We start from the raw sequence: 21,732 nt of genomic DNA on the forward strand, positions 1-21,732 counted from the left end.
GGTGTGAACTATTTAGTGCAATTCGGTAGAGGTGGAATGCCATACCTTGATAGCCTGAAACTGGAGATCAAGGCGCATTGTGCTGGTGCTGGGAGAGCCAGGGCGAACGGCCGCTTGAGTACCGACGGGTATCAATAATGTGATGAAGCGATTTGGATTAGCTGCCAGAACATCACGCAGTGGCTTCGCATCTTTATGTTTTAAAAAGCTCTGGTTTTGAAACGATAAAAGAAAACTCTGATGAAGGCAAGGAATTGTTTCAGAAGTCTGCCAGCAACATACATTGTGCAGTTTTATACATGGGTGCAGTGTCAGCTATATCTGAGCAATCTTACGCTTAAAATTGCTTACTTAAATATCACACATTATTTAGATCGGTCTTCTCAAACTTGGTGCCCTTCAGAAGACAATGGGCTACAACTGCCATCATTAAAACACTGGCCATGCTAGCTGTGGCTGATGGAAGCCAGAGTCCAACAATATCTAGAGGGCACCAGATGAGGAAGACTGAGCTAGAGCAGTGGGCAGACTTCAGGTCCTGATTAGGTCCAAGTCCTGATACAACAAAACACTAATGGAGCAAATAAAGATGAAAGAACTGTTCTAATCCTTCACCTGTACACGCCCTTCCCTACATCTCCTCCTTTATGCAGCTCCCTCCTTTCTTCATGCTGGTAATTATATTTCTTATTATATAATAAAATTGTAATGATGTTTTCACACTGCAGTTTGCATAGCCTCCAATAGGCAGCCGTGAGAACTGCAGCGTGATGAGTTGCCCAGCAGGCGAAAGAGTAGGCAAACAGCCCAGATTAGCTGCAGAGGAAGAGCCAGGACAGGATAGCTCCCCAGCAACTGCCCTGCTCCTATATGAGGTGCACAGTGACAACCAATGATGAAGTTTTTGCCTCAGCAGTGTAGGAGGCCAAGGAGGAGACAAGGCAAAGTAGGGTAGAATGGTTACTGGAGAGCTGCCCTAGGCATCTGTGGCTTGCATAGGCCGTGCTTTGGCAAGGCTGTAAAGTGAGGAGCACAGTTTGACCAAGTGAGCGACAAACAAAATACAGTGGTACCTTAGTTTAAGAAAAGCTTAGTTTATGAACAACTTGGATTAACGCTGCAAACCCAGAAGAAGGTGTTTTGGTTTGTGAACTTTGCCTTGGAAGCAGAACATGTTCCGCTTCCTGTTGAGTGTGTTCCATTTGTAAATTGAGTCCCCCGCTGCTATGGGAAAGCACGCCTTGGTTTAAGAACGGACTTCCTGAACGGATTAAGTTCATAAACCAAGGTACCACTGTAGAATATCAGCAGAGTCAATGGACTAGCTGACCAATCAAAGCACTTTCCTGGAGTTTGGTTGCTGTTGCATGGGGCTCAAGAACCTGGGAAGGTAGAGTGTCTAGGAGAAGGAAAACTCTGATCCTAAACCTCTAGTGCCTTGCAGGATATCTTCAGGAGAATAAAAGGTTAAGTAGTAAACCCTGCACATATACAGAGTGAAGGCCCTAAGATGGTTGGGATGGTGCCTTGTACACCTCCTTCTGGCAACTCCTGCAACCAAGCTGGTGCATTGCTCTGTTTTCGTTTGGACCACATCAGTGAGTCTGGGCAGCCCAGGACCTCCATACACACAGCCCAAGCTTGCTCCTTAAGAAGGTCACTTTGGTGCTGCTAATACAGCAGTCTGACTTCACCCCCAGAGGTGCAATCCATTGTTTCTCAAGACAGATTGATGCCAACAAAAAAACAACAAAATAGCCCTACTTCCCTTCTTTTCCTCTGCTGCAGCCCAATGGCTGCTGCTAGGTGACAGCAGAGAAAGATCTTACACTTGCAACCACCTTGATCATCCACCAGCATTGAAAGTCAATCAAACAAAGCAAAACACCATGAGGTACCATGAACATCCTGCTCCACTGTGGATCATTTAAGGTTGCTTCCATCATGAACAACTCAACCGTCTGTGATGGATGACGCGTCAGAAACTTTATTAATGGTTCCCTGAACGGACTGCCAGCCTGCGAAAACAAATCCCAGACGAAAAGAAGCTTCATTTAGCATGCGGACAAGTTCAAGGCAGCTAGGGTTGCACTCTTGGGTTATGCTTTTCTAAGGACGGCAAACATGCCAGCAACCCCCAAGCCTAGAATTACGGTTTCCTCTCCAGCACGTCTCAACTTTCAGTGTTTTCAGTGGGGAAATGTTTGAAAAGTCATAATATCTGGTCCGTTCTCTCAAGGGCAGACTAAGCAAAACGTTTCTATATAGCTACAGCGGCACATTATATTTCTACATGTAATTCTAATCTGACCACAGGTTTGATCTCCCTCCACTTTATATATGTATGTATTTATGTACACGTGTGTGTGTGTGTGTGCGCGCGCACACACACAAACACACCAAGTTAAATTCTCATTTGAACCTTGAAAATCCATTAGAACTAGTTCCAAACTCTTTTAAAAATGGAGTAGAGTACAAGAGGGGTGTCCACAAATCAATGTTTTAAATCAAATGGATTCCACAGGGGAGTTGAAACAATTCAAAACACAATTAAAGCAAGTATTACAAATGGAAGAGCAGAAGCAATTAAGGAAATTAAGTGCCATTTTACCTCTATCAACATAGCCCGTTCTGTTTTCATCACAACTTCCAGTAAGGGTTTAACGAGTGTCTGAGGAGCAGCTGGGATCAGATGAAACAGGTTTATAATTGCTGAGCAAATCTTCATTTCCTACAGACAAAATGGAAACATTAGCAAGCATCCATTTACTTTAAGGCAGCGTTCGAATGCAACACACAACGGATCCTAATGGGAACTCTATTCCCCTTTCTAGGTGTTAGCATGGCTGGCAAACCAAAGCAAGGAGTTATAACAACAACTACTTACCCAGGGCATGTAAGATAGCTGTTTTGTTCTGGGGGAGGGGGGCAATGGGTGGCTAGATCGTTCCGTTTGCTTCAATAGCACAACTTTTAAACTTTGGGGTTTTCTGTTTGTTTGTTTTAAATGGTATGACAACAGTGGTATGGAGGTTTGTGAATGTCCAATGTTGGGCACACTAACTGCCTGACTCTCTCCAAAAGGCAAAAGCTGCTGCTAAAAGCTGGCTTGTACAAAACTATAAAGGAAGAGTTTGGCCTGCATCAGAGTTCAATTCATATGGGCTAGCAACTTCAAAATTCAACTCTATCCTCCTACAGCAGAAGCCGATCCATTGGGGCAAGCAGGGCACTGCCACACAAACCTCAGTCTGCCTTCATCCAGCCTCGACCTACAGTGGTACCTCTACTTACGAATTTAATGCGTTCCGAACGCACATTCGCAAGTCGAAAAAATTTGTAAGTCGAATCCCATAGGAATGCATTGGGAGAAAAAAATTGTAAGTAGAAGCAACCCTATCTAAAAATTCGTAAGTAGAAAAAAAAATCCTATCTAAACCGCATCCAAGATGGCGGACGGAGCTTCATTCGTAAGTAGAGTTATTCGTAAGTAGAGGTACCACTGTATCTGCCTTCTAAGTTACAAACAATCCAGGAGATCACGGCATTCCTGCCAGCTTCCTCTTCCTTAGCCTCCATGTTGCCCTTGCTGAAGTCAGCAGGGAGGAGGATGGGGGGCAAAACTAGAATTAGCTGGCTCTGCCTACCATTGGCTCTGCTCCACCTATGGTTCGGACTCCCTGCATTCTGCCTCACCAGTCCCAAAGGTCATCAGCCACCGCCCTCCTTCACAGACCCAACGCAGCAAACTTCCTGTTGACCATTTGGATAGTTTCTTATGTTGGGTTATGACAAACACCACAGAAGGAAAAGGGGCAAGAAATTGTGCATGCATACACACAGTACGTTAGGTCTAGCAAGGTGGTTGCATTTCCTGAACTGAATGAAGCGCCAGTCTCCCCCACTTGAACAGAGAGGCCTGCACAGCTGCCAGAGGTTAGACTTAGGAGTGGGGCCTCGGCTTTTGCTTTGAAATCTGTTCCTTTTAGATGTTAGCAACTCAAGAAGGCTTCCGCTCAATGTATGTACAGGGAGGGAGGGAAACTGCACCCAAAACTTCCTAAATTATTCATTTTTTTAAAAAAAGAAAACATGCTTTATAAGTCCTTCCACAGGTCACAGCAAATGCTACTGATACAACTCCGCCACAGACAAACAACAGAGGACAAGTCACAGCACTGCACTCAAGGCACAATGCACTTCGCCCGGTACATTAACAAATACAGCTAACAAACCATAGCAAAACAAACCATAAACAGAGAGAGGGAGGGAGAAGGAGAGAAAGAAAGAGACAAAGGAACGGAACGGAACCCAAACAAAGAACCTCCTGGCACCTCCACTGAAAGTTCTCACCTCTACCCCTTCCACGGCAGGCTGAACCAAAACAAAACAAAACAAAAATTCACAGCGTGAACAACGACAACCACAAAAACGTAAATGCAAAAGAAACGTGTATATGCTGTGCTTCAGAGCAGAGTCAGAAACTGACTTTAGTAGGGTTAGATTCTCACCTCAAACTGACAGAATGGAGACAAGGAACATCTCCCGCACTCGGAAATACTCTCCTGAGGATGGGGAGGAAAAGCATCTTTTTTTCTTTTTTTTGGATATTTGTACACACACTGAATACATACAACTTCCCATATATATATCTATATATCGTATCTGAAGAAGTGTGCATGCACACGAAAGCTCATACCAAAATAAAAACTTAGTTGGTCTTTAAGGTGCTACTGAAGGAATTTTTTTATATATATATATTTAAAGCTTGCACACAAGGAGGAAGAGGAAGGATATTAAGGGATGAACAAGACAGTGAAGGCGGCATTCTGATTATCTTGGGAGGCAGGCGATGTCCACGGAGACAACAGGAAAACAGACCACCTTTCAACGCTCAATAAAGTAGAACAGAACAAACCGGAATCACGAACAATTACCCTTGGGAAAAAAAAGGTTGTAGTATGGCATTTCTATATAATATGTGTACCCAGAGGAGTGCTGAGCAAAGGTAATTGCTGAGAGTGAGGGAAAGTGTGTTTTAAGTGGAAGTGTGAGCAAATGGGCGTTGATGCAGACTGACTGGGCTATGGGTGTGTTTGAGCAGGTGGAAAATGTGTGAGCAACCTCATTTTATGGATCTTGATGTTTTACATCATACTGTATTATTGTATTTTGCTGTTTGATTACTCTCGCAAACCATTTTAATGAAAATTAAAACGAAACTTTAAGAGGTGTTTTGGGGATAACCTAGTAGAACCGATGTGCGTCATAATAATTAACAACAGCGCTTAGTAGCATTTCCACCGGGGAGAGAACAGGCACACGTTTTTACCACCTTCTCAACAAAAGTCATGGCAAGGTCATAAAACGCCTGTGAATGGTTAGAGGATGGAAGAAGGATCTTCTGAGATTTGAAGGGGCAGCTTATAAAGCAGCCTGAAGAGGAGGGGACTCTCCCAAAATGCACACTAGTCACTGACTAAGTTTGGATGGTGCTATATTGGCTGAATTAGACAAGATATGACTACTACATACAGTTGCTTCATTCTTCTCTTTGCATAAGCCAGGAAGTCTTTAGTTAACTTTAGTTTCTCGTTACATCCAAACCAGGAAATCATAGTTAAAGGCTTCCCACTAAGCCAAGATATGAAGCCATGGTACAATTCACTGAATACCTTCTCCTGTTTGGAAACCATTAACCATAGTTTCTTGGTTTCGGTGTAGCAGAAGGCTCTAGTAAGGTGGTGAATCCCTGGCTTGCACGAAGGAAGGAGGAAAGCCATAGTGTGGAATAAAGCTTGTTCATATCGCATCTTATGAAGGCCAGGTGTGATTGCTCAAGCACAGCCATAATAATAATAATTATTATTATTATTATTATTATTTATTTATACCCCACCCATCTGGCCGGGTTTCCCCAGCCACTCTGGGCGGCTTCCAACAGAAACATTAAAATACACTAATTTGTTAAACATTGAAAGCCTCCCTAAACAGGGCTGCCTTCAGATGTCTTCTAAAAATCTGGTAGCTGTTTTCCTTTTTGACATCTGATGGGAGGGCGTTCCACAGGGCAGGCGCCACCACCAAGAAGGCCCTCTGCCTGGTTCCCTGCAACTTGGCTTCTCGCAATGAGGGAACCGCCAGAAGGCCCTCGGAGCTGGACCTCAGTGTCCGGGCAGAACGATGGGGGTGGAGACGCTCCTTCAAGTATAAGGGACCAAGGCCGTTTAGGGCTTTAAAGGTCAGCACCAACACTTTGAACTGTGCTTGGAAACGTACTGGAAGCCAATGTAGATCTTTCAAGACCGGTGTTATGTGGTCTCGGCGGCCGCTCCCAGTCACCAGTCTATCTGCCGCATTCTGGATTAGAGGATTAGAGCCTAACCTACATCAGAGGATCGCTGTGAGAACAATATAGGGAGAATGGGGATCTGCCTTGAGCTCCTTGGAGAAAGTGACAAATAAAACAAACAATCCATTTTTAGCTGATTTGAAGGCAACACTCTTAATGCATGCCTGCAGCTAAACACAATGGATGCATACATATGATCATGCTGCCGACAGTATCCAATACAGCAGTGCCAGCTTTATAATCCATGAAGCCATGAAGCACGGCTTAATTAGCATGGGGAATGCAAACCTCTTGCAGGCAGATACATATTAAAGCAATAAAGAACCTTGTTGTTGTTGTTTTTAATTGGTATGAAAGGAGATTAAGAATTTGGGTAAAGTCTGCCCCAACACACAAAAGCACACACACAGGGGGTGGGGAGAGAACAGCATTCTTAAAATTTCAAGTTATGTTTTCCTGAAAGTGCAGTATTTCTGTTGCTTTGCAAACAGGATGGCTTTCCTTCAGATGCTGAGACTTTGGGGGAACTCCCAGGGGGATGCTCCACTTGGAAGAGCTAGTGGAAAGGCTGAAAGCGAAAGGCTAGGGAAAGCGCTTGCTAGACTTCTCATGATAACGAAGCAACCCTGAGTCACTTCTTCGCTGTCCACAGCATGGAGCCGTATTCTGCACACAAAAACATGAGGGACACAGCAGAGCAGCACTTAAAATAGGCTTGTGTTTCACCTCACGGGGGTAGGAGCAAGAGGAGCACCCCCATGTCCAGTGCCCAGTCCCCCTCTCCCCCTCTCAGAATGGTGACTCCTTCCACAGAGTCAACACTAGTGGCAGCAGAAGGAAGGGAAACTTACTATGATAGCCACAGATGATTCCTAATAGCTGTTAGGGCAGGAAGAGGAATTCACCATGAGCAAGGCAAATGATAATGCCTAGAACAGCTCTGCCCCACACCCCCACCTTTTAACAGTAGTTGAGACTGGCTGTTGGGCCAGACTAACTCCAGTGGCGAGTGCTTACAGGATTAAAGCCCCAGCTGTTAACAGGGATCTGCGATTTTTGAGTGGCCTCGCTGGTCAAGGCTGCAGGCACCAGCATCCCCTTCTCCCCTACCAAACAGAAATGTGGGGAGAGGACGCCGGGTTGGGCAAAGCTTCTCAAAGTCACCCCAGGTAATGTCACCCAACATAAACACACACACACTACACACACTGCTGGGCGTTCCTGTTTGGAAGGGTAGCCGACTGGGCAACACTGGTAAGAGGTGCCCTGAGCAGCACTGCCCAACCCTTCTTTCCCACCATTGGCCTTTCCCAACAGGACATCTGGCAGGAGAAGGGATGCCTGGACGCAACTGGACAAAGGATCAAGCAGGAGCATCCAGTTTTCCCCCTCTGCCTTTCCTGCTGGAGAGTCAGAAGGTTGGTTAAGAGTGCTTCCTGTTCCACCCTGGGCGGCTGGCTGCGTGTCACACTCCCCAGAGGGTTGTGCCACCCTCATCATGGCAAGTGGATCTGCTAAAGCCTGGCTGTTAGCAGAAGTTGCACCTACTGCGATGTATGGAAGAGTCTGTTTTTGAAGTGGTTGCACACTGCCAGATATAAAGGAATAGGACAGTCTATGTAGCCAACATTGAGTTGAATTACCATTGCTAACGTTTCCCAGATTACAGCCATCTTGAGGCAGCAGGACGTCATTCTCAGGCAAGCATTTATGCCGCCAACTACAGGGAAAAGAATACTTACCTGTAGTGGCCCTTTTACAACATGATTAGATCATGTACGCCAAGTGTAGCCAACATGGCGCCCTCTAGATGTTTTGGACTACAACTCCCATCAGCCCCAGCAAGAGTTAGCAATGGTCACATATGGTGAGTTGGCAACATCTGCAGGGGACCATGTGGGCCACCCCTGGCACAATGTGAACAGTCAAATCAAAACATACCAGCTTTGCAGGCAAGTGCCACCACCAAAAAAGCAGGTATCAACCATGCTAGCTATACAGGACACCAGGTTCAGAGGAAATAGATTTGGAAGTATCAATTGCTAGAGAGGAATAATGTAGTAGGGCTACTGCCTTCGTATCCTTTGTGGGCTTTCTGGAAGCAACAGGCTGGCCACTGTGAGAAACAGGATGCTAGAAAATATGGGCCTTTAGCCTCATCCAGCAGCACCCTTTGGACTCTGTTGGGGCAAACTACCAAGCTCCCATTTCCCTAAAGCCTTGCAGGTATATTGGGGGGGGGGGGTTGCTAAAGTGGAACAGTGCTTAATAGACTGTGCCATATTTGGCATTTGAAGCACAGGGGTCTCGAAAGGACCGGGCAGATTCCAAGGATTCAAAAGGAGGTGCATCCTTTCTAAGAGTTTATTAACTAATGGCCACGCCTGTATTCCCACATCACCACATACAATGCTTTTAACAACGGCCAAATGTTCACACTCACACTGAAACCATATTCGGACACTGCCCTGTCAAGCTTCTTCCCTCTTTCCCCCCTTTTAAAGAATGAATTACAGATAAATGTGTATATTCAAACATTAAGAGTCTTCAACAGGACTTTTTAGTTTACATGAAAGAGCACACGTAGTTCAGAGCGAGTTGCTGCTACTGCACAACTACTACTAGACAAAAGAGGCTACAAAAGCCCACCATTAGAGGGGTGGGGGGGTTGGCCCAACTCCTCATTCACTGAGTCTTGTGTCAATGAAGCTCCTGGGTGAATTAAAGAAACACACACACACACACACACACACACACACACACACACACACACACACGAAAAATGAAGAAATTAACAAAGCCTGAAAACTTTCAAGTACCAGTAAGCTAGTACTTACAAGGGATTGTAACCTAAGGAACCTAACATCCAACACAAATAGGCTGATAATACCTAAGAAAACTGATGGCACAACAGGGAACAAGCCTTGGCCTTTTAAGCATTATTTCCCCAGTTTTCTTCACAATCTCATTCCAATAGCAGACTTGCTTTCATTTTCAACAATTATTTCATGTATTGCAGAGAGAGAGAGAGAGAGAGAGAGAGAGAGAGAGAGAGAGAGAGAGAGAGAGAGAGAGAGAGAGAGAGAGAGAGAGAGATTTAGCCTGAAGAAAAGGACGGGAGAATGGTACATGCTGCTCATTTGCAAGAGACGTGGAACATCCAGTAACATTGATTTGGAGTGGGAGGAAATCTCTACCAGGTCAAGGTGTTTTTCTTAAGGATGGATTTCTGCTAATGACAGTGTTTGTGCTTCTTGTTGAATCCAGTGAACTAGGATAGATTGCCAGTGAAATCACTAGGGGTGCAACCAACAGTTTTCATATAAAGCACAAGCTCAATTCACCCTATAACAAGGGTCTTCCTCCACACTTAAAATTCGGCAGCTAGCTTCCCACAAGATTGAGCGTGGCTACCATAGAGTAGGTGAACATCAAGCACCATCCATAACAATTCTGTAAAAGCGTTAAGAATTTCTCTATCCTACACACACACACACACACACGCACACACACAAAGACAATCATTAAGCAGGTACGTAGTTCGCTGAAAGGAAGCAGCTAGCGTTTACAGTCTCCCCAACATTTCAACCCACTTGCTTTGGCTTTTCATGCCCCAGAAAAAGAACGGAATCAACTTACATTTCCATCACTCCTCTGTCCTCCTTTGTGTGTAATAACTACCACTTCCATCCATTTACGCAGGTGTTGCTGTGGGGGAATCCAATACTGAGAGTTATTTCCCGCTTTCTTACAGCCTCTGTTAGCTAGGCATGGCCCATGCAATTATTTACAATAAAGAAACTTTGTATAATACTTTGGAGCATGCTGAAATTCTATTCATTTCGGGGGAAGTTAAGTGAGGAGGCAAGACTGCTATCTGCAGACGCTGAGGGTTTTGCAGCCAAGGCATTTTTCATTTTTGCCCAGGTAGAAGCAGTCAATGAGGTCTTTTGTCCCCCCGGAATCTATGAGAATATTGCTGCATGCTCCCTGATGCAGAACTCATTCTAATAAGCGGCCTCAGCTCACCTCAAGACCTACATCCTAAAGCCATGAAGAAACCTCCAGCTTGATGACAAACATGTGTTGTCTCCAGCTGTGCCATGCCATGTGAACAAGGTCACATCTACGTTCCCCATTGTGCCTGGTGCAAGAAGGGCTGAGGGTGGGTGGCAAGGGCAGCAGCGGTGGAGGCGAGCAGCATAGCTGCCAAGTTCCAGCCTGAGAAATAAGGGACTGGACCGGAAGTAGCAGACCGGAAGTAGCGCTGCCGCCATTTTGGAACTGGGCGGAGCATGCTCAGAAGTGACTTTTGATGCTGCTCTGCCCTGTTCCAAAATGGCCGCCACACCAGAAGTCGCGCTGCAGCCATTTTGGAACTGGGCAAAGCAGCATCAAAGTCGCTTCTGAGCATGCTCCGCCTAGTTCCAAAATGGCTGCCGCGCCAGAATAAACCGGGGAAATACAAAAAAATCCGTTTTTTCGGCTGGGGACAACTGGGAAAACGGGGGTTTCCCGGGGAATACGGGAGACTTGGCAGCTATGGCGAGCAGAAACATTCAGTTCAGTGCCTGCCACCCAGCCATGCCGCTACTTAGGGGCCACAAATCTCAGACCAATCATCTTCAGCTTAGCATCAAGTTCTTATAATACTGCAAAAGGTTCACACAAGTAATTTTACACACAGACATCCAAAGCCAGCAAAGTTTTTCCAAGGCTGAAGGGAAAGACGGACGCCTAAGCAAAACAACAAGGAACAAGGATTCTGTTCCAGTTGGTGTATTCTGTTTGTGCCTCTAGCCCCTATAACTAGAACCTCCACTGGAAGAGTCCCTGGCCAGGATTTTACCCCTGCTACTAATCCACCTCCAGCTACCCTTGACGTTCCAGTATTCAAGCTGTGCTGGAGGAGCTCATTTGAGCTGCAAAAATTGAGCAAGAGGTGGCAGCAGTAACATCCTACACATAACAGACCAATTTTGGAGGTGGGGGTGAGGTCAGAGAGACTGGCTTGCCAATTCTCTTTAGGAGCCTAGCTGCAAGTTCCCAGTTCCAGTTTTGGGGTTGCTAGTGGCTGTTAAACCCTTGGGTGTTATTTTATTTGGCACAAGCGGATAACAGCATCACACATAAAGAATATGGAGCAGATTCTAATGGTTAAAGACATGTTCTTGTTCATGCATACAGGATGTTTGTCATACCATTAGAAATAACGTTGCCAAGTCTATGAATGTTTGCCAAAGTCGCCTGACATTTTGTGGTTTATTGTTTTTAAAAGAGGGGCATGCTTTCATTTCAATTTAGCAGCACTTTTTTAAAAGCCAACTAGTTCATATTCATCTTCCAACTGAAGATTCACGTACTCCAGCTTCCTCCTCCCACCCCACATCTGACACCCAATTAATCCACAGTTAAAGAGAGAAGAACAAATCTATTAATTAGCTTTTAAGCCTCCTCTTTGAAACTTTCAATTTCTGGGTGACATTTGCTTAAAAATCATTCAAGCAGTTCCATGTTCTTACCATCATTTGATCGCAGAATTTGTCATTAAAGGAGTTCGGGAACAGCCGGGTCACTGAAGTTAGGCGGTTCACCACATTTAGCGTCAAACTTCGGTAATCGCCCAACATCATAAGCAGAGGCCTCATGTGTGTGTGAATCTGGTCAACTTCAATCGTAGCACCTTCCAAAAACTGACAGGAAGTAACATAAGCAACATCATAAAAGTATTTCTATTCAAGCATTTACCTAAGCTGGTATTTCTGACTGCAAGTTTAAAGCATCCTTAGAGTGGAAAGGGAAAAAAAAACCTTCTGAAATAATTGTGACTTTTGAGAAATAAAGTACACAGGTCCAGTGCTGACATAACCGTGGTTTCTTGCCTTAATGCTAGTAAAGATCCCAAACAGAGTGAAACCCCATGAATGAAATTGTTAAACAAAGGCTGCTTCCAGAATGCAGGTAGCAGTAGATAACCAGAGAAACCACTTGCAAGCAGGAAGACTGCAATGGCTGGGGAATCAAACCATTAGCCTCAAGTCTTTAAGCATGGTTTTGGGTTATAAAAAAAACCAACCTTAACTGTGGTTAAGAAAAGCAAACCATGGCTTAAGTGATACATTTGGATTGGGTCACAGATGAAAAAGTTTTACAATGGCAATTACGTTCTCCACGTGGAAGGAAGATTCCTCCAATAAAGCAATAAGAAACTTTAGAGACCCATATTTCCAACAGGACAAACATCTGATATCACAGGGCTATGCACTTGTGCCAGAGCTTGTTGGAGGTAAGCAGGTCTGGGTGTGGACAGTCCTTGGATGGAAGGCCCCCTGGAAATCTTGTGTGTGCCACCCTGAGTGCAGTAGGAAGGCAGAATGCAAACAAAACCACATAGGACATACACAAAAACAAACCAGCCTGCTCCATTTACAGCATTTACTAACAACGTGTCTGCTGTGTTCCCAGCCCAGGAATCCCTAGTCCTTCCCAGGAAGGTAACTGCCGTCTGGACTCTGGTGACTGGACCAAACTTTTTAGAGGATCAGGAAAGACCTGATAATGAGAAAAGCTTTCTCCAAAAGAGTCCCCAAATCCTGAAGCCTCACTGCCTAGAACCTGGGCCGGAAAACTAAGGCCCGCAGGCCGGATCAGGCCCAATTGCCTTCTGGATCTAGCCTGCGGACAGTTCAGGAATCGCCATGTGGATCGCCAGTGCATGCATTCTTTCACTTTCCCTCCCTCTCCCTCCCTTGGCGGCGCTGCCTCCTCCCTCCCTCCTCCTGGCTTCTCTCTGCCCTGCCTAGAGGAGGAAGGGGGCTGGGCTTCGTTTGTGCCAGCAGCAGCAGCAGCAGCAGCAGCACTCGAGCGGCTGCCATTTTAACCAGCCCCTCTCCGGAGCCCTTTCAAGTGCCGCTCATCGTCCCCCCGCCGCCACCAGCCTCTGCCACTCGCAAGACACAGGTAAGCAGCCATCGGAGCTTGAGGTGCTCTTACATCATGCTTTTTCACCATGCTGAAAAAGTTTGCTGATCCCTGGGCCCAGAAGAAGCAAACAGCTGCAGAAACAGGCACCAGGTTAGACGCCCAGACTATAGAGTTCTGCTGAAACAATGTGCCACAACTACAGGACTGCTCATTATGGTCCTGACCCAGCACCTTAGTCTTTGCCCAAGGCCCTTGCCTGGCCTGCGTTTACAGTTTATTCCAGAACCCTAGACATACTGGACTCCATCCTGCATGGGTCATTATCATCCCTTGGTGGTGGACGTCACAATGGATCTGGGTAATGGCAAGACTAGTTACAGTGGCCTCTTGGGCCACGTAAACCCTGCCATCAAGATGTAGGACAGTTAACTCAATTTTACAAATCTTTTGAAAAGACTTCCGCTTCAATATTTTGTCTATAAAATTCTGCGGGGACCCAGCACCTGCTTACTGTTTTAATGCATTTTCAGCCCTGCCGTTCAATACGAGTAGGGTGCAGGTTTTAAGCAGCAATCAAGAGTTACATTAGCTATTTAGGTACCATAATTAAAAACACTCAGTTGCATTATAGCTATGACATCAACAGCCCACTCCCAAGATTATGGGGCCCGAAACAGCAAGACATCAATAAAGTGCCCCAGAATAATGTTGTTCTTTCTTCGGAAAGTGGTTGTACACATTTGAGAGGCAGAAGAGAACTTCTATGCCCAAGATCAAGCCATTTAAAAAATAACCCACTTCATGGCGCCCCAATTACACTTGCATCATGCAAACAGAGATATAAACAGAGCAGCCATTAATCCCAATGGCAAAACAGCTTCCTTGTTACTCAGCTCTTGAGCAGGAAAAAAAAGTCAATACAAAGCAGCTTTGTTTCAGTGCCACAAACCTTTCTCATGCAAGCCTCTCCTGCCTCCTGGAGTTCATTGTTTGTTGAGTTAAGTGCCTTGAAAAGCGCAGCAATGATTTTCTCTCTCGACTGCGGCAAATAATTGCAGGCAGCTAAGGCATCTGCAAAAATCAAAGGAAATTGAGCTTCCTTATTAACTGGAAATTCAAAAGGTTAAGAAACAACTCTCTTGTTTTTATTTCTATAACACTTCTTTGATTTCTTTCCAAATTACAGACGGCTTCACATGCTTTGCCAACAGCAACAAGCTTCAGAAGAGGGGGTGGTGGCAATCATTTGTAGTTTTACAAGTAGCCGATTTCCAAAGCACATTTAAAATTCTGGACCATTCACCATGTGTGAAGAGAAGGAAAATGTTCCAGAAGAGGAGAGAACGGTGAATGACAAGCGGTGAAGAGAAACAGGCTGTGACCTGTTCCTGACAGGTGAACATGCCCCCTGGCTCCGCCAATAAATTGGAATTTGTATTGCATGCTAATTTACTTAGCCAAACTTCGATACCACAAAAAAATTACCTGTACTGCAACACAAAAGCTTGCTAGCACAGGGAGGTCTTCAGCAAATAGCAGCAGACAGCAAGGGAGATGAAATGAACATCACCAGGAAAGGTATTCCACAGTCTGGGTGCAACCACTGAGAAAGCCCCACCCGATTGCGCTTCCACTATAGTCATGGCACAGAAGGGTCTCTCTACTAGACTTTGAGCAGTGAGCAGCTTGATGCAAGATGAGGCAATCCCCAAGACACCCTAGACCCAAGTTATCCAGGACATAAAAGCCCATCACCAGCACTTTTAAAGGTGCCCAAAAACAAACTGCCAACCAGTGCGGTTGTTTCAGGAAAAGTATAATATAGCCTTTTTGAATGAGCAGCCGCCAACATCCTTGCTGCCGCATTCTGGACCAACTGAGGTTTCCCAGTACTCTCCAAAAGCGAGTTACAAGTCCCACCAGCAAGCATAGCCAATGACCCGGGGTGATGGGAATTGTGGTTCAGCAACAACTGGAAAGCCAAAGGTTCCCCACTCCTGCACAAGTTGCTGGATTTGCTCCACGGCGCCAGTTTTTTAAAGTGTATCAGTGAGAAGCAAGGTCAGAGGAGACAATACAGTGGTACTTCGGTTTACGAACTTAATCCATTCCGGAAGTCCATTCTTAAACCAAAACCATTCTTAAACCGAGGTGTGCTTTCCCTTATGAGACCAGTGCCCTTCCACCGTTCGGATTCCGTTCTTAGACCGAAGTAAAAGTTTGCAAACCGGGACGCTCCTTCCGGTTTTGCAAAGTTCGTAAATCGAATCGTTCGTAAACAGGACTGTTCTTAAACCAAGGTACCACTGTACTGAGCTAGGTGAACCAACATTGTGACTCTGTTTAAGTGAGCCGCATATGTTTATATCGTTAAGTTGGTGCACAGCCTATTACTATGCTACAGATGCTACTGCAGGCTGCAAACATCCTTATATCTACAGGGTCCCATCCTTTTCCCACTACAGCATCAACTCCAGTGCTTTCTATACAATGCAGCATATAGCCCCCCTATTCACAAGTCTGATCAAACTTACTCAGTGCTGCAATCCGAAGAGGTACCAATGAAGGAAGACTCTTGTAGCAGGGCAATTTCATCAAAGCACAGTCTTCAGCCTCACATAAATTCAACAGCTGGAAGTTGAGATGGAAAAGAGTTGACTCCTTGTTTTGAGCCAGGGAGCGGAGCTCTAAACACACTTTAAATTGTTTGCCTGTCATTTTAACAAGGCACTTTGAAGCCGAACACAACCATTCACATTTCATTAACAAAAAAAATGTCAGGTGTTGCATTTTGGAAGGTTTTCCCCATCATTGTTCACTGTTTTAATTTGACTAGACTGATGCACCCTGCCTTGTAACTACATAACAGCTTCAAATTGTTTACTTAAATATTGTATCCCATTACCTTTTTGTCCATTTTGAACCATTATTACGAACAATGGATCAGTCTGATAGTCCCAATTTCTTTTATTTATTATTTTATAAAATTTATATACTGCTTGATTGCAGCAAATTGTCAAAGCAGTTTAGAGAAAAGATAAAACAAAATTATCAATTAAACATCTACAACTATAATTTAAAACACACAGGAGGTTCAAAGCGCAATAAAGTAGACTAAAACAAATCAAAACTCCCCAAAAAAGAACTTTCTAAACACCTGGGTAGCCGTGTCTAAATAAGAATGTCTTCAGCAGGTGTCAAAAAGAATTAATCAATTATCTGCATCTGACCCATGTAAAAAGCAGATCAGAGCTGCACATCGTAATTCTTTTAAAACTATGTGGCATATACAATGTCTGCCCATCTAAAAATGCATTTCACCTTACAAGAGGTTATTGCAAAATAATTTTTTAAAAACCCAACTTAAACTTTGCAAAATAAACAAGTATAGTGGCGTCAGGAAGAAAAGCCAATGCATTCTTGGCAAGGGCACGTTATGAATGTCTAAATATAGTAACATTAATTAATTACAGCTGGTGAATGACAGATTTACTAAGCATACTTACACTTCTCACTTGTATCAGTTTTGCATTGTTTAAGAACTATGGTCCCCCAATAATCCTGCTACTCTCAAGTATGTGTACATAGGTTGGTAGCCCAAAGCTGCATCGTGGATAAACCCATGGAGACAAGTTTTAAAATTTGTGAAGATAAAGACCAAAGGGAAGTACCTCTGTATAGAACACTTTGTGCTCTACAACATTTAGATCCATGGTGAAAAGTCTGGGTTGAAGTGTGGTGCAGAATGTGTTCCCCTCCATCAAACCAATCTGGGCATTTGCAGGTTGATGCCTAAGTAAGTGCTTTTTCGGAGGAACCATGTCTTGGAGGACCTAGAAAATAGCAGAGAGCATCAGAAGAGGGGTTTTGGTTTGCGTGGTCTAAGTGCCATCTTTCTCTTTCCCTCAATCACCGCAGACTCTTCTTATATGCAGGATTATCAAACCCAAATTCAGCACACACACAGTAAACACCACTCCCACAATTAAACCAGCAAAGTCTCTCACTGGTTGCTACCATTAGATGCTTCCATGACATACATGGTCAAAATCATGGCTAATGCTTTGTGCACTAATCATAGTATTTTAACCTTTCAAAATTCCTGTTATCACAAGATCATCAGGCACAGCACAAAAGTAGATATAGCAAAATATAGAGCAAAGCAGAATGGAATACTGGTCCAAAGAAAAACAAGGCCTGAAAAGTATTCGCATGGGAGGATTCCCAGAACGTGCGGTGCAAAGAGAAATTCCACGTAAAACTCAAGAAAATGATAAAATGAGCCAGACTGGTTAGAGCAGGGCTAAGGAACCTGTACACCTCCAGATACTGCTAGACTAACAACTTCCATCATCCCCAACAATGCTGGCAGAGGCGGATGGGAGTCTGAGACCAACAACATCCAGAGGTGCTCATTCAAGCCCTACAGAGATTTAGGACATTTATAACCCCCTTCCTTCCAAGGGCACCTAGAGCAGCAAACACATCAGTGAATATAAAGAACACAAGTAAAAATAAAACCTAATACAAACATCTAAAAACCACGTAAAACATCGGGAGCAATTGGAAACATCGAGCCAATCAGTATCTCTCAACCTACTTATCACACAAGGTTGTTGCAAGGATAAAATATGGAAGGAAAAATGATGTGTGCTGCCAAATGCTCATTCCAGGAAGACTGGGATAAGCACCCGATGGAGAATATTTAGTTCATGGACAAGCAGATGGGACTTGGGAGACCTGAATGCAAAACATGACTCAGCCAAGGGCTTGCTGGGAAACTCAGGAGCTATGCTCTCTCTTGTGAAAAGTCCCTGAAGCAAAACACTGAGAACATCCAAGAAACAGATTCTAGCCAAGCCAGTCCCCCCATTCTGGTGGTGATGACTTACTATTTACAAATAATAAATGTGCTAGTTTTCTATTTCCAGAGAGCTTTTTTTTTCCAATAAAGCAGCGTTGTGAAATGTGATTGCTCACCAGCAGATTGCAGTGGTACAGTTCACACTGCTATCTCAGCCTGCTGCATGTGTCAATCAGGTCACAGACAATTAAACGTTAACAGGCTGCCTCACCTCTTTATGCGGCTCCATGATCACAGTGACGCTCTTCCCCGTGACTTGGGCAAGCACCTGCAAGGAGTGCATCGCTTGCTTCCTTACAGTGGAGTTTGGAGAAGTCACCTCTCGCACCAGGTCGTGGGTCACGTGATGGAAAGACTTTTCCTGGGCCGAGAGGATGTCTTCTGTTTTCTCTTCATCTTTCAGAGGCGTTGCACACCTGATCAGGAGCTGTTCCAGAGTGGTTTTGGCCATAGCAACTGCTCCGTTCGAAACCTATGCAGGTTGCAGAAGTGTCAGTGTGTTGCCAACGCAAACTAATGAGCAACACCGGAGTACCAAATTCAACAGTGAAGTGACCAGCTTGCAAGAACATTCCTGCTTGAACATGGATTGGAAACTTTACACAGAGGGCCAGTGTGGCCACCCACTTTCTCAAAGGGCCCATCGCCATCAGGACCACCACCCTTGACACTGTCAGAGCCACGGTGCAGCACAGCTGTTTGCTGCCACCACCAGTCAATAAATCCCAGTTCCCCTCCTGCCTGCAGTTATGTTTACCCAGCATCTGCTATTTGTCGCGGGCATTGTATAATGATGGGAGATTGTGCCCATGATGCTATTATTACGGGAGGCGAGCTGGTACTTAGCTCTACTCCACAGCTACCATGTTAAATTCACCAAGATGCAATACCCAACATCTTAACATGGCAGCCACTCCTGCAGAACGGAGCCAAGCGCCAATCTGGCTCCACTAATAAGCACCACTGCCCACTGCTGCCAGATAAACAGACAGGAAGGAGGAGGCAGTGACAAGAGAAACAGGAAGCAACCATGCCAGGCAGACAACAGTAGCACCAGGCAGGGGGGGGGGGGTCAGACTGGCACTGGACAGAGAGCCAATGATAGCAGCTTGTGCTGGCTACACAGATACATTTCCAAAGCCAGAATGAATTGGTGGTTTAATGTTTCCAAGGTGAGATTTCAAAGCACACCTCATCAGTAAAGTGAAAGTGTCTGGATGCAGAGCACATGACAAAGCCTCACTCAGTGAAATTCAGTTATCTTTAAGTCTTGCTTATCCAATTCCATGCTGTTTTTCTTCCCCACATTTAGTCACACTGAAACTCTGCTATTTGGCAACTGAACGCTTCCCTAGTTTTCCATGCAACCAAAAACAGTAATTACACATACAAAGTTGAAAGAGAAAAAGGCAGGTCCACATGCAGCAGATTCGGTGCTCCAGTTTTAAACTGGATTCGTAAAATCTCTTTCCTCACTGGAGTACCATTCCCTCTCGCCTTCTTTGAACCCTGATGAGGGACACAAAGGCTGACCAACCTTTCCATTTAACCAGATTTTGAAGGCACGGGTTAAGGCTGACTTCAACTCCTTTTTAGCTTTTAATCATGGTTAACAATAATGCAATATATCCCTTAACAGTGGCGAAGGTAAGAGACAGAAATGTGATTCCCAAGACAGAAGAAAGTGCCCGTGTCTGATATCTTAACTGTGGTTAAACGGGGGCCAGTATCACATCCCTGCATAGTGCTGGTCAAGCAATCTCAGGCCCAACACACCTGTGAAACAGGAATGATGCTGACTTCACTCACGGGGAATGCCTACTGAGAACGAGCCAGATGAATCTACCGTGTCCTTCATGATAAAAATCATACAACTCCTAAGCATCTGTGTAAGAACCTCCAAGTTCTCCACCAGTTTTCAGTGAGAAGTATCATTAGAGAAGCTCAATGCAATTGTGAAAAAAGGCAGGCGATAAGCCATCTGGACAGGAAACAAAACTCAGTCATAGAGCTCTACATGCTGAAGGTCCGGGGCTCAATCTCCAGCAACTCTTAAGTACACCAGGAAAAGTTACTATGGAGAGCTACTACCAGTCAATGCAGGCAATAGTGGACTAGATGGACCAACCATTGGTCCAAGCAGCTTCCTATAATTGATATGAGTGTTAAATACCTCTCCTGTTAGGTCCATCATGACAAACAGCAGTGCCTTCAGGAAAGTCTGTTGATTCTGGAGAACCCAAATGAGAGGCAGCCGCTCCATGAGAAATTTGATGGACACCACTCCCCCGAGCTTCGCGTACCAGGCTTGTTCATAGCAACAAGCGCACAGCCGCTCCACGATGTACGAGAACAAGGGAAGCTGGCAAGCCTAGAAGGTTAAGGAAAGAACCAAGCAAATGTGCATCAGTCAGCAAGGGGCTGGGTTGTTCAAAGCAAGATCGCATCTGCAAAGTTGGAAGTGAGCTTCGTTACCCTTTCCTTCGATCCCAGGATGATACTGGCAACATCAAATATCACAGCTAGCGCCACTTCTCCAATTTTGCAGAGCTCTTTCTCCTCGTACGCCATGCAGATGGCGATGGCATCAATAAGCACCAAGGGATCCATGCCTTTGGATCCATTTTCTTCACTGTGGAACATGGCCGTGCTGGGCTGGCTTCCAACCTGGTAACACTGAAGCAAGAATGGACCTGGGATTTACAGTAAGGCAGGGAAGAGGAGGAAGCAGAAAACAAAGAGGCTTCAATTAGATGAGAAGGAAAGAGCAGCCCTGCTGGGTCAGAACAAAGGAGGTCCACCTGGTTCAGTGTCCTGATCTCCCCGGACCACGGGTATAACCAAATGCTTCCAGGAAGCCCACAAGGAATGAGTGACGGCATTGGCGACTGCTGCCCAGGGATATACTACATATGACCAAGGAGGACCAACTTAGCCATTGTGGCCAAGATTTGTTGCCAGGCTGGGAAAATACCTTTTAAAGCCATTGATGCCATTGGCCTCTGCCATATCTTGTGGCAGTGAATTCCACAAATCAATCCCACATGGTGCAAAGAAGCCCTTTATCTTGCCCATCCCAAATCTGCAGTCAATTTCATTGGGTGAGCCCAAGTTCTTTGATGGCAAAGAAGTGGAGGATTCCGTTCCGTCTACTTCCTCCACACCATACCTAAATATCATAAACTGTTACTGTCATAGACCTCCCCACCCACCCAAAAAAATATGTACAGTGGTACCCCGTGTTGCGTAACCTCCAGGTTACGGAATCTTTGGGTTACGGCTGCAGCAAACCCAGAAGTGTATACTTCCGGATTTCGCCCTGCGCGCATGCGCAGAAGCGCTCTGCACGCTGTGTGCATGCGCAGAAGGGCGCCTCCATTACAAAGTTTTCGGGATACAGCCGGGCCTCTGGAACGGATCCCGTTCGTAACCGGAGGTACCACTCTATTCCTCTTAACTGCCATTTATCACGACAATTTCAGACAGCATACAAAAGAGTGAATGGTGAATGGCACCATTCACAAAAACTATTTAAAACCAGGTATCAACAACGTGCACTTAATGACCTGAAAAAGAATGATATCTTCGCCTG

At 45.1% G+C, this 21,732-nt stretch overlaps 1 protein-coding gene across 4 annotated transcripts in view; it reads right to left on the reverse strand.

Annotated features, from left to right (window-relative positions):
- Positions 1 to 21,732, reverse strand: part of TRRAP (transformation/transcription domain associated protein) — a 162,280-nt gene that overhangs the window by 110,945 nt on the left and 29,603 nt on the right. For 3 of the 4 annotated variants that reach the window (XM_035131728.2, XM_060283007.1, XM_060283008.1), the window contains exons 24-34: positions 20,616 to 20,833; positions 20,314 to 20,511; positions 18,352 to 18,612; positions 16,948 to 17,109; positions 15,811 to 15,907; positions 14,226 to 14,347; positions 11,875 to 12,045; positions 9,992 to 10,060; positions 2,612 to 2,731; positions 1,899 to 2,018; positions 46 to 210 (exon numbers count right to left, since the gene is read on the reverse strand). In XM_035131728.2, coding sequence (XP_034987619.2) covers positions 46 to 210; positions 1,899 to 2,018; positions 2,612 to 2,731; positions 9,992 to 10,060; positions 11,875 to 12,045; positions 14,226 to 14,347; positions 15,811 to 15,907; positions 16,948 to 17,109; positions 18,352 to 18,612; positions 20,314 to 20,511; positions 20,616 to 20,833 — 1,703 coding nt within the window. Of the gene's footprint in view, positions 1 to 45; positions 211 to 1,898; positions 2,019 to 2,611; positions 2,732 to 4,353; positions 4,375 to 4,511; positions 4,566 to 9,991; positions 10,061 to 11,874; positions 12,046 to 14,225; positions 14,348 to 15,810; positions 15,908 to 16,947; positions 17,110 to 18,351; positions 18,613 to 20,313; positions 20,512 to 20,615; positions 20,834 to 21,732 lie in introns of all 4 variants that reach the window. The other variant, XM_035131726.2, reaches the window with a different exon arrangement.

Source organism: Zootoca vivipara, chromosome 14, assembly GCF_963506605.1.
Source record: "Zootoca vivipara chromosome 14, rZooViv1.1, whole genome shotgun sequence".
Classification (NCBI taxonomy): domain Eukaryota; kingdom Metazoa; phylum Chordata; class Lepidosauria; order Squamata; family Lacertidae; genus Zootoca; species Zootoca vivipara.